Raw genomic sequence first — 18,451 nt, forward strand, 5'->3', positions numbered from 1 at the left:
ATTTTCAGGAAGGTAAACTGGGGTATAAGACCTCATTTTGCTGCCATGACCTGTTAACCTAGAAGAAGTAGATCATAATAAACACCAATATATGATACATGACACAATGATACATTAGTGAATAGAAGTATATAATGTGAAAGTGTACTGTTAATAAACAGTAATAAAACTAACAAATAATTAATAAAAAATAGTTTATAATTATACTGTTTTACCTTATTTCTACTGTTAGATAACTCCAGGATACCAGAAAACACTGGTATGAGCATCACCACAGATATACAGCAACATAATAATAACATGCATATCTATCCCTCTGTCCACCCATCCATCCATCCATTTTCTAAACTGCCTGTCCTAGCAACACTTCCAGAAACAGCACAATGAGCATGGCAGACCATACTTCCACAACCTATACAAATTTACACCAAGGTTATTATGTATGGCCCTACTTGGAATAGGTGGCAATAACTTTCAAGTTTGTCTGCTTAAAGATGTATATGGCTAGGTATCTTATGGTCCTTGTAATTGCTAGCTAGTATATTTCTATATCCCTATATTCCCTGCAGTAATCTATCTTATCATGTGAGATTTCAGACAAACTGATGGCTCTATTCTCACTAGCCTGTCCTGGATCTACCATGTGGCCTCCTCCTTGTGGGTCATACTTGATACATCACGTGCCCTAACATCAGCTAACTTCTCACATCCCAAAGGAACAGTAGATCTACTCGGAGACTCCCTGGATGCCTATGCTCCAAAATTCAAAACTTCAAATGTATATACAGGATGTTCCAGTACATAATAAAGATGAAAAAAATATGATACAATGTTTCCTGCCTAAGAATGAGGAGGCCGGGATGTCAGTTATGAATGTAAGGATAGCACGATAGCAGTTGTTCTTATGCATTTAAATGCATTTTCTACCTGTGCAATGTTTATGTCTCTCACTCACGCACACACACACACACACACACACACACACACACACACACACACACACACACACTTCTAACATAACACTGGTAACTCTCACAAGAGTACCAAGCTGATAACACAATGCTGAGAACTCAAGATGTATTCTAATTTCTGATGCTAATTGCTGCAGACTCATTCCTCACTGGGTCATTTATTTTCCTCAATATAGTAGTAATGCATATTCCTGTTGTTTTCTTGGTTTCTACTGACGAAGTATACACAGCAGTCTGTCAAGCAGCCTTCTGACCTTCTGCAATAAATGACCAAAGTGATTTATTGACTGTCTTACTCAAATGACATTACACCACTCCTATCCATACCCATGTTGTTGTGCTAGTAATTAGCTGAGAAGAGATGTCCTCTGCTTGTTACATTAGCTAGCTAATTACCCCATCCCCCTTGTAACACAATTATACTTTACAAACTTTCAGCCCTCCCTTATCATGTAACCTAACTGAAGCAGCAATATGTAATACTGAATTAAAACCACTTGTATTTGCCAGCATTTACTTTGTTATCTATTTACCTGATATCTCTGCATTAGTCTAAAACAAATACTTTTTTGTATATGGTCAGAGTGAGATGTGACTGGGCTTGTGATGTAATTCAAATTGCACTGGTAGCCATATGTCAATTAAAACTTATCATTTCATACAAAAGATAGCTTCATTCAACAGTTAATTTCACCAGTGTTTCTTTTTCTCCCAATACTTTTAATTATGGAAGCAGAAACTTTCAGTATGATAAACCAAAGGTGACACCATTACATAGCTGACTAGAAGTTTAAAGAGAATATAAATATTTATTTATGTTTAACTATAGAAAACAGAAATGTGTACAAGCACAGTAATTTGTGAAATAGGAACTGACACAGTAATTTGCAAATATTAGCATGAAATAGCTAATATAATGTTCCCTGTAATAACACTATCAAATAATAAAAAATAGCAAATAATTGTTACCATGTTACCTTATTTTACTGCTACATAACTCCAGGACACATTGGTATGAGCATCACCGTGGATATGAAGCAACAAAACAAACATATGCATATTAATCCATCTATGCAGCATGAAATTTGTTTCACACTCTATCCTATCTGCCTCACAGAATAAACTATCTAAAGGCATTTTTGTGGCTCTGTTCCATATGCTAAAATGAAAACAAATGGCTCCAGTCAATGGGTGCCACTTAATTTTCCTAAAAATTCATGATCTACAACCTAAAGCAAGTTAAATATAACAAAAAGCACTTTCAAATTAAATATAGTTAATGAAGAAGCCTGCGTAAGCAATTGCATCATTGATTTGGCAAATTTGGGCAACTAGTGACATGAGGTTCAAACATAACTCTCAACTTCTATGCACAAGAAATCTGGACAAAGCCAAAAATAATGGGTGGGGGGGGTAAAATCAGGGATGAAATTTTAAATATTACTCTTACAAACTTAGAAAGTTTCTAGTTTCTAGAAGAACAGTTTTTTCATTAGCATGCATTTTTGAAGGATATGAAGTCTGAAACTCAAATGCGTATCATTATTTAGCTTCAGTTTCAAAGAATTGCCAGAAAACCACAAATATGATGAGAAACAGACCAAAATATGAGGCAAAAATCTGGACATACTATTAAAATCTGAACAGTTGAGAGGCAAGGATTCAGAACTGGTTACCCTACCAGTGGATAAAGATTGAACTCTCGGCTTCAGTGGTACTGGGTTCAACCTGCCAATGATCAGGGTTCCTCCAGAGGAAATCACTGTCAGTGATTTCTGCCAGCAATGATGCCCTTTTTGAGGGAATGTCTCCCTTCCATAGCTGGCCTTAGGCATAGGCCAACTAGGTGACTGCCTAGGCACCACTCTAGCAGGGGAGGTTTTCCAGTATTTATTTGTTTATTTTTTTGTAGTAAAGAAATGGTTTCTTTAAAATGTGTTGAATGAACATAGGAAAAAACTGAAGAGTAAGACAAACTGTGAAAAAAACAAAGAAAAAGTAATCTGAATAGTGTATGTAGACCAGGAAGAGGGGCATCAGTTGGTGGGGGGGGGGCTCTGTGGATCCATTTTACCTAGGACACCAGTTAACCAAAGGGCGGCCCTGCCCCCTTCTTTGAGTTGGTGTTATCATGGAGTATTTATATGTTTGGGTGTGGGAAGCTTGCCTCCCACATGGGGAAGTGCATGGACCTTGCTCTCCAGTAAAAACACTTAAAAAGTGTTTTTTTGATAATTTTTTTCAGCAAATGCAGTTCAGGTATTCTGATTTTCGGTCCATTCAGTTTTGTCCCCTCATAATGGAAGTGCTTAGAACCTAACAGTGTGAGAATTACTGCACTGTAAAAACTGTTACAATATGCAACAAACGACTGTTTTGTCATAGCCATGAAGCGGTTTATTTGTTCTACGCGTTTTAAAGCAGCATGCTAAAGAGATTGCAGACTGATTGGCATAATATCCCATTCTGACAGATCACACTGATGCCAATGTTATAGAAATATGGGAAGATTTACAGTAGACAGGGTAACATTATTTTCCTCCCAGGTGTATATGCATTACTAGTGTAAGACGTTCGGTGCTATAATGCTGAAGGCTATAGGTAAATTAGGAGTATTAGTGGCCTATAAGAAAGTATGACACAGAATGAAATGTAAACTAGAAATTGTGGAAAAGAATCCATATGTATTAAGGTGAACTGCATCTATGCTGCATGCTGCTGTTAAAATGCAATAGTATAGCAGGCATACTGTCTGTAAGTGGCTGTTTTTAGTACCCCTCAAAACAATATATATTTATATATATATATAGAGAGAGAGAGAGGGCATCCAGAAAAGAGAGGATATCTACAGTTCTCCAGCCTAATGCCTATGACATTAGTCTATATAAAGTGGTTGGAGTTCCTCACCTAAGATACAAGATTTTATGGTTGCAAGATGCACGGGGAACAATATTTGGCAAAACATAAGCATTTTTTAAATGTGAAGTGAGATGACAAGCAACAATGTTAGGCTGTTCATACAAAAAAGGAAGTTTGTAGGTGCAGCTCTGTTAAGCTGGACTAGCCAGTTCTGCTTCTTTTTTTTTTTTTTTTCTCAAAACTGTAGCAAGGATTGTCTTTAAACATTTTCAACATACATCTGGAACAGCAGGGGCATAAGCAGTATTTCTAGAATTGTACATGATCTTCCAGACTGTAGCCTCCAACTCCAGACAAGCTCATAGTTCTGGAAATCATACAGCTTGACAGGTTAAAGTGGGAAAAAAACTAATTCTCTCACTTCTCTCCCTGCAAATTTATTTTTAAGAAATGCATACCAAGGCCTATATTCTGCATGCTTATATCTACCCCAGTGAGTACCTTCGAGTGTGTGTGTGTGTGTCTCTGTCTGTTTTGAATGACTTAATGATTCATATATTTGAGCTCCTCTGTGCAGACAAAGCCTAAGAAGGTTTTTCTTCTGATGTGACATTACAGAAAGTGATATTGCAGCCTATATTATGCAGCAGAAACATTAAAATAAGTCACAACTGCCAATCACTACAGGCACTATAGGCATTTACATTCGGCCCTGCATACGCCCCAAATTTTTCCTAACCTTGTCACAAAATGCTGCTCTTTTTTTTCTTTTTTTTGGGGGGGGGGCAGGGAACAGTGTACACGCTAAATAGGAGTGTGCATTAAATTACAGACTGTAAATGAACAGTAGCAGCACTGAAAGAAATGTGCCCTGGATTGAAGGCTTCACATCCTAGGAATCAAGACCTAAAGCCAAAATAAAGGCTCCAATCCAGGGGCACATTTTTTTTCAGTAGTTTTATTGCTTATTTGCCTAATAAAGTGTTCCCTGTTCCCTAACGAAATAAAATAACATGAGACAGAGGGGCGTTTTGTCACAAGGTTAGTAAAACTTGTGATGTATGCATCTGCAGAGCTAAAGAGTTAGCAGGGATTGAAAGTTGACATTTATTTTGTAGTTTCTGCTGCATTATATAGGCTGCAATAACGTGAGACCTATGTATGTTGGGGGAGCGGGGAGGGGATTAAATAAAAAAGCTAAGAAGCCCAGGTGACTAACTGCATCAATGTTTTAATTCCCTAGTGGTTCACTAACTTGTGCGCAGGTAGCAGCAGGATGCCCAGATAACCAAGAAAGGGACATTGTTATTTATCATAAATAAAAACACCGGTCTCAGAAAAAAGGTGTAGTACTTATGAGTGTTCATAACATCAGGAAGCCAGATTGTGTTATCTGTCTAAATACTCAGCAAGACGCTGCTAAAATTTTGAACACCTGTTTTCTGTGACTTTTAATTGATATAACTAAAAAGAACGTTGTTCCGCTCACTTGACTAACAGGTGAATTTAGCTAAAATTTCGGGGTGTCCCATTTGTTGCAAAGTGATGTAATTTATTTTCTTGCATAAAGAGTGCAAGCAGGATTCTAATTCCTGGAAAACCACCACCAGCAAGATAAACAAACGTGGGCATTTAATTCCAGTAGCCTGGAATGGAGGCGGGATTACTTCGCTCCGCCTCACTTTAGGACCCTAGACTTTTGATACTTGATATTTAATTATACAACAGCTTGACATTTCCCTTGTCCATCATGAAACGGAGTCGAGTCTGCAACCAATCAGATATCTCCCAGGCACCAACCTCCCGGGTGTATAAAATCAATGAGGGAAAAGGGAAAAAGTTATAGTTGTGTTGTCAAGCCAACAGTCTCAGGCACCGTCTGTCCTCTTTGGATATTAATAATAGTTTGGTTCAATTAACTAATTGAGAAGCTGATCTGGCAAAAAAACATCTGCCTGGATTCGAGTCTATTTATAGAGGGTCATTTATTGATGTTGACAATGTCAGGACTCTCTGCATTGTCAGCCAAAGTAGGGAAGTCATTCTTTATCCGAGACATCCTGAGTGACCGACTGGGCAGCGAACCACGGGCACCATACCCAGACTTACTCCCTCAGCAGAAGTACTCTGCAAAGAGTGAAACGCTGCCAGATCCGTACAAACCAACTGATGATAGTGCCTTGTCCTTAGCAGATGTGATCAATGATCCTGTCTCCTGGCACTGGAGCAGTAAGGACCCTGAGCAAAGCGAGGACACAGCAGTGTTGACAACAGCTCAGAACTCGTTTCTAAGTAAGAAAGGTAAGGTCAAAGACAATCACCAAACGCCTTTACACTATTACTACTAAAGAGGTACTATGCCAACCATTTGTGGCAGGGCTAGCCACCTGGTGATGTGAGCACTGGCTATAGATGATTGTCAGCGTTGATATGGCACCCCGAGCCCATGTGCAGAATGAGAAAAGGGGGTATAGATGGATGGGTGCGTTGTGCCAACTATCTCTGCCCCAATCAAAACCGTACAGGTCAATTTCTGGCAATTAAAACGGAACATGCTTTAAAATTATAGCGAAGGGACAGAAAGAGAAGCATTTTCTTATGAAATGATAGAGGGCAGCTTCAGGCATTGCATCTCCTATGGTTAGAGGAGGCGTCTTTATAAAGACATCGTTTGTTTGCAATCTTAAACAAATTTAGCTTTATGAAGAAACCCAGTAAACCTAGGAGGAGGAAAGCTGAATCTTATGGGAAAAATCATATGCCTAAATTATAGCAGTTGAGGGGTTTTCGGAGTCAATTGAGGGGTATGCGGTGTCAATGCTGAGGTTCTGCTGTCTGATATATCCAAAAAAAGGACTTCTTTGTAGAAGTTTAAGTTGTTTTATTGCTTCCTAGCTTAAATGCTTCAGGACAGGTAGATAGTCATAGTTTTCTGCCACAGAAGGACGTTTGCAATGTTTTATGTTTTGGCAGGACATCACTGCCCAAAATTGGGGTCACCCTGAGAAAAGAGGGGCAGGCGGTGCCTTAAGTCGCTGTAATGTTTCTCGGGACAGTGGTATGCGATGTTTGACTTTTAGACATTTGCTTCCTCTCCAGTTTCTCTGAGTAAAGCTATCCGTACTCGATTTCTGGTTGCAATAGCAGGTAAAAATACTTAAATTCGAATATTGCATTAATTCTTGGCTTTATCAAATTCAAAGTTGTAGCCTGGCTCTTAGTGGCAGGGAAAGATATCCTGGATACGACGTTAGTTTATCAACAGATGTTTGTAAGATACCCCTTTTAAATTTTCAGTAATAAGATATTAGGTAAGCATACTTTTCAACCTCTTACCACAAGAAATATGGGATAAGCCTGGCATTTAGGGGGACAAAGTCCCAAAATAGGCACAGATTTTAAATATTGCTGTTATAAAATTTGCTATAACAACAGGACTTGTGATTGGGAGCTTTTTCTGAAGGATATGCGGTCTGAAACTCAAATCCATCCATCTTCACCTTTTTTTTGTTTCCATTTTTGCACGTGTCAGGGTTTCACTACAACCAGTGACAATCATTTAGAGTCAAGGTTTATACTCCGGGTGGCTAAGCCTGCTGCGGTAGTTCTTCCACACCACATACTCGCACACCACGTATATGGCCAGTTTAGAGTGTCCAAGTCCACCTACTGCATGTCTTTTGAATGTGGGAGAAAACCCACGGGAACACAGGGAGGGCATGCAGACTCAGAACAGAAGGCACACCAGCCGAGAATCGAACCAAGGAACCTCTTGCTGTGAGGACACAACGCTATGCACTGTGTCACTATTTAGTGATTTCAGTCCTCAAGTCATTCCAGTGATTTGACAGAAAACCATAAACCTTATGAGGAACGGATGAAAATAAGAGGAAAAAATCTGGAGATTCTGGGAAAATCTGGACAGTTGACAGGTAACATTTTGTTCATATAATGACGTGTACAATGTGTTAACAAACCACATCAGGTTGTAATCATCATGTGCAAGGCAATTTATCCTAAAGTAAGACCCTTGTAAGAAACAGTGAAAGCACTTGAGACGAGGTAATGAGTGGTTTCTAGACACCAAAAATTCAAGTCTTCCAATGTCCGTTTGGATTTTGTAGGGGTTATACACACATATATTTATAATCGGTTAAGAACGATCTGATCCAGCTGTATAATTTAAACCGGATTAGCAATTCGTGCCTTTTGTAAGGTTATTAATTTATTGTTTTATAGTTACTTCTTAATTTATGGATGCAGTCAGATTGTAGAAATGCCACATTTGCTGTTTTACTTTTAACTTTGATTTTTAAACAGTAACACAACTGTATTGATAAACAAATGTTATGGAGTAATTTACATAAATGGTTTCATATTACAACAGTATTCTAACAACCTAGTTTTGTTTAATATTCCATTTTGCTTTCTAGGGAACAGGGTAGGGAAGATTACAGACACAAAATGTATCCCGTATCTTACACGTCATCGTCTCATAAATAAAATGATTGGGGAAGATAAAAAACGAGTATACCTAGTACCCTAAATGAAAGCACATTTTGCAGTCGCCGTTTTTTTTTCAAACAAACAAATTCTATGTGTGTGTGTGTGTGTGTGTGTGTGTGTGTGTGTGTGTGTGTGTGTGTTTTGGGGTATATTACTATAACGTGTATTTCCAGATGCAATAGTCTGCAGTTCATTTATTTATATAGTAATGTGATTTATTCCTCCTCACTACTTAACTACAAAACTGAGAGTTTACAACTAAAAAGATCATTGCTGTGCTAAAATAACATTCTTCTGTGCCCCCTTTGGGGGTGGAAGTTGGTTACATCTCTCAACTATCCAGATTTTAGAAAAATGTCCAGATATTTGCATCATATTTTTGGTTTGTTCCTCATAAAATTTGTAGTTTTCTGGCAACTCATTGGGGATTTAAATAATAATGATAAACACCTCAATTTCAAAGTTAATATCAGACGGAAAATGCACCCTAACGTTAAACCTGTTATTGTAGCAATTTCAAAAGTTTGTAAGAGCAATATTTAAAATATGTCCATGTTTAGAGCCTTTATTCCCCATTAGTTTTGACTGTGTCCAGATTCCTTGCACTTAAGAGGTTGATAGGTATGGGTATGGTATATGAGGACAAATGTCATATTTCATAAAATAAACATTTTCATTGATCAGAACACTTTTTGACTCCGGTGGAAAGTCTTTAGCCATGCGTCTCTACTAGGTACAGCATACTATTTGTCAAATGCCCCATATTTTTATTTCAAATAAAATCTGATATCGTCAGTGATTATACCTACAAATGTGACTATCTCCTTTCCGCGATTTCTGTTTGAGGTGCAAACAAGGAGGAGTAAAAACTCAAAATAATACAGACATTAACGTTACACGCGTTCCTTGTTTCAGTGCATTTTACTACACGTCATAAATCTGTAAGTTTTTTTATTTAGTGGGGCATATTGCGTGTTTGTCCTTACCCTAAAGATCTAGCAGATGTTGAATAACACTACAGGATGAGAAAAGTAAAATGTTATTGGTTACAGATAATTTACTAGTTAGTAACACAATAATCCGTCAGTATTTCTAACTTTTGACTTTTTATACTTTATTCACTTATTCCCCTCACAAACACTTTTTGCGTGCTAATTTCATTTTTGTGTTATCTTTCTTTGTCCGCACATTCACAGATTTGTGTCAAAATGGTTATTTAATTCACAGAGGAATGGCATATAAAGTCACATTGCAAGCTGTCATCTGTAAATTCTAGAAATTGACCATGGCTTCGTCAGATGATTGTCTGAGGAAAAATAGTACATAAATACAATATTTACATCTGCAGAAATCCACGTTTTCAGATTTAGTTTCGCAGAATGTTCAGAGTTTTGCCTCATATTTTTGGTGTGTTCCTCCTAAAATCTGCACCTTTCTGGTAAATAGCCGAGGACTGAAGTCATTAAATAATGACAAATATTTGAGTTTAAGACTCCACATCCTTCAGAAAATTCATGCTAATGCAAAACCTATTATTATATCAACGTTTTAAGCTTGTAAGAGCAATAGCTAAAATGTGTCCCTATTTGTCCCCCATCATTTAGTCTTTGCGCAGATTTTTTGCTCTAAGAGGTTGAGAGGTATGGTATTGGCTTATTTGTTTAGTTAGTTGATTAGTTTTTTTTAATGACAGCCATATTATTTGCACTGTCTGTACTAAAAGTGATTTTGAGTTTGCCAGCTTTTTGGACAACTGTATAAAGGCTGGACTCTATCCACATTTGCACTTATCAGTTTGGAATTCAGAACAAATGCATGGAATAAAAGTTCGGGATTTGTAACATTAGAATATGTTCTTGTATGGAAACTCAGCATAATTTTCAAATACTTTCTCCATCTGTTTCATTTATTCCGTTTTGTTAGTGAAGCTGTCCCTACACTTACATAAGGGAAACCATGAAGAAATGTTCCAGCAATGAATTTGCCATAGGATTTATATATATATATATATATATATATATATATATATATATATATATATATATATATATATATATCACCTTCATTTGCCTGACAGTTCATCTGCCCAACAGAAATTTCAGGCAACAATTAGAAAAAGGCAAACAGTTCATTTGCTTGACTGAAATTTCAGGCAACAATTAGAAAAAGGCAATAAAAGGTATATGTCCTTTTCCCCACAGTAGTGCAATCCTGGAGTTAGAATATATAGTTGGGGGGGGGGGGGTTTGGTTTTATATTGTCCACTTTGTTTTTTTATTGTTCACTAAAATGAAAGTAGGTGAGGGGCTTTGCATCCAACACCCCTATACTATATATTCTAAATCCAGGATCGCACTACTGTGGGGAAAATGACATATACCTTTTATTTGCCTTTTTCTAATTGTTGGGCAAATGACCTGTCAGGCAAATGAACTGTCAGGCAATTGGGCTGCCGGAAATTTCTGTCTGGCAAATGAACTTTAGGTCAACTAAAGGTGACCCATATATGTGTGTATGTAGATATATATATATATATATATATATATATATATATATATATATATATGTATATATAGTTTCACTTTACAATCCCAAAATACTGAAATATCAAACGTCAGTATCTCGAGACTGTAAACCCAAAAACTTCAAAACCCGAAACCCCAAAAGCAGGAAATTTAAAATTGCAACTGCCCACGTACATACTCCACACAAAAACAATCACACATACATCTTCCCCCCTACACTACAAACCAACACTACAAAACAACACATGCATGGACCAAGCCCTCCACATCTCCCTACTTATATATACTAACTCTGAGGATGCACTAAAAACAAAAACATACAAAAACACCGCTACACATTTTACACTCCCCCTGCACAAACACACACCACATACGTACAAATACCACCACTCTCAACACTTGCACACTCACAAACTTGCCTACCTACCCTAACCCACACCTCAAAACTCCAAACACACTCACACACACTCAAATTCCTACCTAAAACCCCTACTAAAACATCACTTACCTGAATCTCCAGCTATATCCACATACCAGACCGCACATTACGAACACAGGGAATCCCACGTCATATATGCCTCCACAACTACAGATTTGACATTTCTGCATTTGGCATTCTGCCCTTTCGTGCAAGTGCAGTTTCAATACTTCGGTCTCGAGCTAATGAAGTTCGATATTTCAGTATTTCAAGATTCTGAAGTGTAACTATATATATATATATATATATATATATATATATATATATATATATATGGATCACCTTCAGTTGACCGACACGCCGATTCGCCGACACGCGGAAGAGGAACGCGAATGGACCGACAACGCAGTTGACCAACATGCTGGAATCCCGACAGCCGGAAGACCGACAAGGGGAATGTGTAAGCGCGACTTGGTAAGTATGCGATAGTGAGGGATTTAGGATTAGGGAGCGGACAGGTAAGTGTGCAATAGTGAGGGATGTAGGGTTAGGGTGTGTGAAAGGTGAGTGCTAGTGTCGGAGTTAGGGTTTGGGTAATGTAAGTGTGTGTTAGTGACGGTTTATGTTTTAGGGTGGGTTAAGTGAGTTAGGGTTAGAGTGCAGGTAGGGTGAGTGTGCGGTAGTGTCGGATCTTGGGGTTAGTTGTGGGTAAGTGAGTTAGGGTTAGGGTGCAGGTAGGGTAAGTGTGCGGTAGTGTCGGACCTTGGGGTTAGGGGTGGGTAAGTGAGTTAGGGTTAGGGTGCAGGTAGGGTAAGTGTGCGGTAGTGTCGGACCTTAGGGTTAGGGTTTGGGTTAGGGCTAGTGGATATGTCATGTAGTGTACTGTGTTGTTTACGTGTAGTGTGTCAGTGTCATGGTTTTCAGTGTTTTGCGTTGTCGGTATTTTTTGTTGTCGGTCTTTTGGTGTCAGTGATTTGTGTTTCGGTGGTTTGGCGTTTCGGTAAATCGAAGGTGATCCATACATATATATATATATGTGTGTGTGTGTGTGTGTGTGTGTGTATTCTCTTTAGGACACTGAAAGCCCACAATATTGAAATTCAAAACACTGAGACCAAACTCTTGAAAATTCAAACCACTGAAAATTCAAAACATTGAATTCCATAACACTGAAAATACATAGGAAATCAGCATGTACTACATTCCAGCACAACTACATACAGAAAGAAATAAAAAACAAACCGTATTACACTTCTTCAACTATAAGCAGGGGGCAAGCCCCCCTGCACCCCACACCCCCTGCTACTTAAATATATCAGCTCCAAGATCCCACTACACTACACTAAGATGTGTTATGTTGTAGTATAGCAAGTAAGAATGGAACATGACTGAAGTTACCCATGAAACTCTGGTAAGTATCGGAGAGATATATAGTAATGTGTAATGTTTTAACAGTGAAGTAGTATTTCTAAGAGAAAGTTGAGGATAGATTTTACAATTTAAACAGGCAGTCATGTAGCACGGAATGGTATGTTTGCTATTTTGTTCTGTGTAGTGTGATCTTGGTGTTGGTATAGTTAAGTAGCAGAGGGTGTGGGGGGTGCAGGGGTGCTTGCCCCCCTGCTTATAGTTGGAGAAGTGCAATATGGTTTGTTTGTTTGTTTCTGTCTGTAGTTGTGTTGGCATATATTAAATGTTGGCTTTCTATGTATTTTCAATGTTATAGGATTCAATGTTTTGAATTTTCAGGATTTTGGTCAAAGTGTATCTATATATATATATATACATATCAATGTTTTGAATTTCAATGTTATGGGCTTTCAATATTCTAAAATGAATACATATATATATGTACACACACACACAATTATATATATATATATATATATATATATATATATATATATATATATAGTATTACCTGACTTAATAGTATAAACATCACTGTAGTAGCAAGCAACATATTGTGGTAGAGTTTTTTTTCTTTTTTTTTAAAGTCATCCTATCAGTTTTCTCATTTAGAACCTGGATCAATGAAACCAGGCTTCTAGGCAGCATCCTGGTTTAATGAACTCATGAATATTGTAGAAATATTCCCTGTATGTAGTTGAATTTAGTAAGACATTGCATCCTTAACAGTATTTTAAATACAATGTCATTTATAAGGGCCACTACTAATGCATAAATCTGTAATCTTTGGTGAAAAACTGCTGCTACTGCATGAACTCTCTGCACTTTCCAATTTAAATCAAACAAGACCTAAACTGCGTACGAGAAACACTCCTTCCCCTTGCACCAGTACTATGTTTACTTTTATCCACTTGGGATTGAAATGCAGTGACTTAATTGGAGAGTGTAGTGGGTTCATATATTAGCAACAGCTTTCCACCAAAGATTGCAGGTTTACACATTATAAGATAAAAACAAAATCAAGTTGTTGTTGTCTTTCGGTTAGGGGTCGCCACAGCGGAACTCCGGTCTGCTAATGATTGGCAGTAGATTTTGACAAACACTGAGGTGCCAGCTCAACATTCAACCTTCAACAAAGGCACACCCATTTATGCATGTCTTTCACCAACCACCCAACCACGGGGAGGTCATGCAGACTCCACACAGAAGGCACTCCCCACACTCCAGCCGAGAATCAAATGGGAGAACTTCTTGCTGTGAGGCAACAATGCTACCACTGCACCACTGCAGATGTATATATAAAAACAAAATCAAGTACAGAAGGAAATTTTAGATGAGGGCGGTAGAAGGATATCTTTTGGTCAGTGAAGAACTCAGATCATTACATCAGTAATATCTGTAGCCTGCCCTTCTGGAATTGAAACATAGTGGCTACATGGACCAAGCAGCCCTAGACTGCATCATCTTGTTTCCACTGTCTCACATTTGGAATGGTGTTGACTGTCATGGCTTTATTGATTCACGTATGCCTTTTCTCCAAGTGATTGTGTGTTTCCACTCTTTTCTACATGCATTTTATGGACCTGAAGGACCTGGAGAAGGCTTATCACTGCATTGCCCAGAATGTCCTATGGGAGGTGCTGCAGCAGTCTGCATTTCACAGCTGCTGCTACATGCCATTCGGTCCCTGTGTTCATGCAGTATGAGTTGTGTTCACAGTATTGGTGCTAATTTACATACATTTAGGGTTGGAGCAGGACTCCCACAAAGGATCTGACTTGTCTTCCCTCCTGTCAGTGAACTTCATGGACAGTACATAAGTGGATATGTGAGGTTTAAAGAATGTCCAGCTTGGGGATGTAAGGGTCACATCCTTGTTATTTGCAGCCAGTGTTGTCGTCTTGGTCCTAGGTACCTGTGTTCTTCAGCATACACTGAGGTGGTTTGCTATGAGTGTGAAATTGTTGGGTTGAGAATCATTATCATCAAATCAGAGGTCATGGTTCTTTCTCAAAAGTGAGGTGTTTCTTTATACAGGTGAGGAGGCGGTATTTAATTATCTTGGGGTCTTTTCACAAATGAAGGTAAAGGAGATTGGAAGCTGGACATGTTGATGGATGCAGTGAAAGCAGTCCTGCAGATATGGAACTGAGCCACTGTGATGAAGTAAGTACTGAGTCCTAGGCTGAAGCTCTGAATTTACCAGTCAGTTTGTGCAATAAAACCATTTATGCTCACAAGCCTTGCATAGTGACTAAAAGGATGAGATTGTAGATATAAATGGCTGAAATTATCCTTTTCAAGGACAATGGGCTGATTCTCTGTGTCGGTGCAAGCTGCTCAACTATCTGGGAATGCCTCAGAGTAGAACTGCTGATCCTCTGGATGGACAAGACTAGGCTGAGATGGTTATGATATCTGTGAGTATCCACTCTGGTTTCTTTCCACAAGAGGTCCACCAGGCATAGCCCACTGGGGACAGAAAGGACTTGCTGGAGAGATTATATTTCTTAAATGAGCTATGAATACTGGGGGATCCCCACAGAATAAATAAAGAATTCTGCTGGGGATACAGATGTCTGGTTTGTCATACTCCACTTGCCACCACCATGATCCTCACCAGAAGAATTAGAAAAAAAGAAAGATACATAGATACTTAGATAGATAGACAGATCGATCCATGGATAGATGGATATTTCTGTCATCTACTTTTTTCTTCATCTTCATTTGAGTTGGTCCTTCTGACTGCCCCTTTGCTGAGAAGCATATTTTATTTTTTATTTTTATTTATTTTGCTTTTGTTTACTGTGTTTGTCTGACAGGGTTTAAACCTGCTCTCAGTGGAGGCCCAGGGAGAGAAGCTACAAAATATAACAAACATTTTAAACAGAAATTTAGTAATATGCACCAACAGACATTATGGAATATACATTTACAATTACACATTCATTTGCTAATTAGATTACATTTATATGAAATAAAGGCAACTATTACAGTATAAAAATACTTATTCATTAGTAAATGTTGAACATGGAGCATTCAAAGAGTTGTATTTGTGGATTTATTAAACAGATAATAGATCAGATCAAGATCTTTTATCGATTTTATAAATCCACTAATACACATCTCCAAATGCTCGATGTTAAAAGATGGTGTATAAAGTAGATTAATAGATAATTATATATATAGCTATCGTAAGATTTATATTAGAAGTATGGAGGTAAAGGGTGAGCACCGTCACAAAATTATGTATATCCTGCAGATATCCAGGAACAGATCCATTGATTTCATAGATGAACATACCTCTCAGCTGTCCAGATTTTTGCAGACTATCCAGATTTTTGCCTCATATTTTTGATCAACTCCTCATAAAATTTGTGGTTTTCTGGATTTTTATGGCTAAGCACTGAGGATTGAATTCCCTAAATAATGACAGGTATTTGAGTTTCAGACTTAATATCCTTCAGAAAATGCATGGTAACACACAACCTTTTATTCTGGCAATTTTCTAAGTTTGTAAGAGCAATATTTAAAAATTGACCCTAGTTTTGGGGCTTTGACCCCCCCCCCTATTATTTTTGGCTTTGTCTAGATTTTTTGTGATATGAGGCTGAGAGATTCATAGATTAAGTTTTAGTTGTGTTTTAAAAGAGTCTGCATTCTGAATGGATTTCAGTGGTAGTGGGATGTGGTTCCATAGTTTAGCTACACTGTTAGAATATAGAGGCTCATCTGCAGTATTAGATTATTTGGTTATAGTGATTGGTGATTTTTCCATAGACTGTAAAATTCTAGTGGGTGATTTTCTGGCTGATATACATATATATATATATATATATATATATATAAAATTGTAGGTTTCTAGTCTATGTCTGCACTAGCTGCATCAAAGATAATCGTAAAAGAGGTGTCTAATAAAAAAAAACTTTATCTGTGGTTTAGTAATCCATTTTCATTTCAGATTCAATTATCATATTCAGAAATTTAATGTTCAAACATTCATGAAGAGGATACTTATAACTGTGAACAGACTCATCTCAGTATATGTATTTTCTGTACTAATATGTATTCTATTACATTTTTGTTTCTGCAGAAACCTTCATGGCAACATTAATAACCAGCTCACAAAAACTGGACAAACACACAAACAGTAATCTGAAACAACAGAAGCGATCCAGAGCAGCCTTCACACACACGCAAGTGTTAGAGCTAGAGAAAAAGTTTAGCTACCAAAAATACCTGACAGCACCCGAGCGTGCTCACCTGGCAAAGACTCTGAAACTCACTGAAACCCAGGTAAAAATTTGGTTCCAGAATCGCAGGTACAAAACCAAAAGGAAACAACTGAGTCTGGAAAAGGATGACCTCACAGGTGAAAGAAGGCTGCCCAGCTATGCTTCAGAAAATGAAATTTGCAAGGTGTCATTAATGACTACGTTTCCCAGCTACCAATGCTATCCTTATCTGTGTTATGTAAATACTTGGTGTCCGTCTCTGTGGTAGTTCAGAGAAGCACACAAAATCCTTTTATTTATTTGTAATTCACAGGTGCATCTACTTTTAATGGACTTTACTATTCCATCAGTGGATAAAACAGACTGATTAAGGGACTGTTACCAAATAGCATAGCATTTGTATTGTAGAAGCAAGTGTTTTCAGATTGTTAGGCTGTTTAAAGATTAAATACCATAATACTGTGTGGAAAAAGGTATAGAATGTGTTCTGATTTGTAACTTGATATGTATGTGAAAACAATCATTTATGAGATATTTTCCTCCTCAGACAAAATATGTACAAGGGAAGTGAATGCAGACAGATTGACTTATTAAAAACTATAGATGTGCTGATTGAAGGATATTACATTTATTTCCAGCCACTATGTCAACTTTTCCTAAGGAAATCAGTCTTATAAATCAAACTGTACAGTGTTTACATCTTAAATGCATTTTGTAAAGATCAATGAATCCTTTATACACTTGAACATTCTATAGAATAGTATCTGGCAAAATAAATACATAAATAAATACATAGGGATAAATACTGTGATCAGGGTTCAATAAAATAAACACATATAGTTATTTTGTACCAAATAAATTTGTAAATAACAAAATGTGCTAATTTAGAATTAACTGCAAAGAGTGGCTGTATCCAAAGTGGTATTTGCAGAGTTGTTTGCAGATTCTCAGTTATTTTCTATATTAGAAATGTGCCATAATGCAGCGGAAGGTTTTTTTATGAAACCATAATTTTTTTGAATTATTTTTTTGTCTTTATCTGTTAGTGGTATATTCATAATGAAATAAACCCAAAGTTTTTCTGATTATATCATATATATTTGAATTTTGCTGTAGTTAATTTGAGGTTTGGGTAACCGTCTCAACTGACTTTTATTCACAGTTACATAATAGTTTGTACATATTCTTGAAAGTTATTAAATTAAACTGACAAAAGGCAAGTGAAGTCTTCATTGCATTTATAATGTAAATCTTCACTACCACTTTGATTTCAATGATATTGATGATTCATTCATATAGACAGGCAGTCTGAATGTTGCATCCTTAATTTAAATTCACTATGATTATTTCCTTAAAGGTGTCAGTCCTCTCAACATCCTTACTCAGGAATTCTGGACAAAGCCAAAAATAATGGGGGATGAAGGCCTAACATCAAGGGCAATTTTTGTATAGAATTCGTATTAATTTAAGAAGTTAATAGAACAATAGTCATTGTATCAGCATATCTACATTTAACAGTACTACTGA

General features: G+C 37.3%; 1 protein-coding gene across 1 annotated transcript; it reads left to right on the forward strand.

The window, feature by feature from the left end:
- Nucleotides 1–5,673: 5,673 nt before the first annotated feature.
- NKX3-1 (NK3 homeobox 1) lies at nucleotides 5,674–18,134 on the forward strand. Its single transcript, XM_044082427.1, has 2 exons — nucleotides 5,674–6,131; nucleotides 16,783–18,134. The coding sequence occupies exons 1-2, from the start codon at nucleotides 5,822–5,824 to the stop codon at nucleotides 17,190–17,192; spliced, it is 720 nt and encodes a 239-aa protein (XP_043938362.1). The 5' UTR covers nucleotides 5,674–5,821; the 3' UTR covers nucleotides 17,193–18,134.
- The last annotated feature ends 317 nt before the right edge of the window (nucleotides 18,135–18,451 follow it).

Source organism: Protopterus annectens, chromosome 9.part0 (assembly GCF_019279795.1).
Source record: "Protopterus annectens isolate FY-2018-M chromosome 9.part0, PAN1.0, whole genome shotgun sequence".
Classification (NCBI taxonomy): Eukaryota; Metazoa; Chordata; order Ceratodontiformes; family Protopteridae; genus Protopterus; species Protopterus annectens.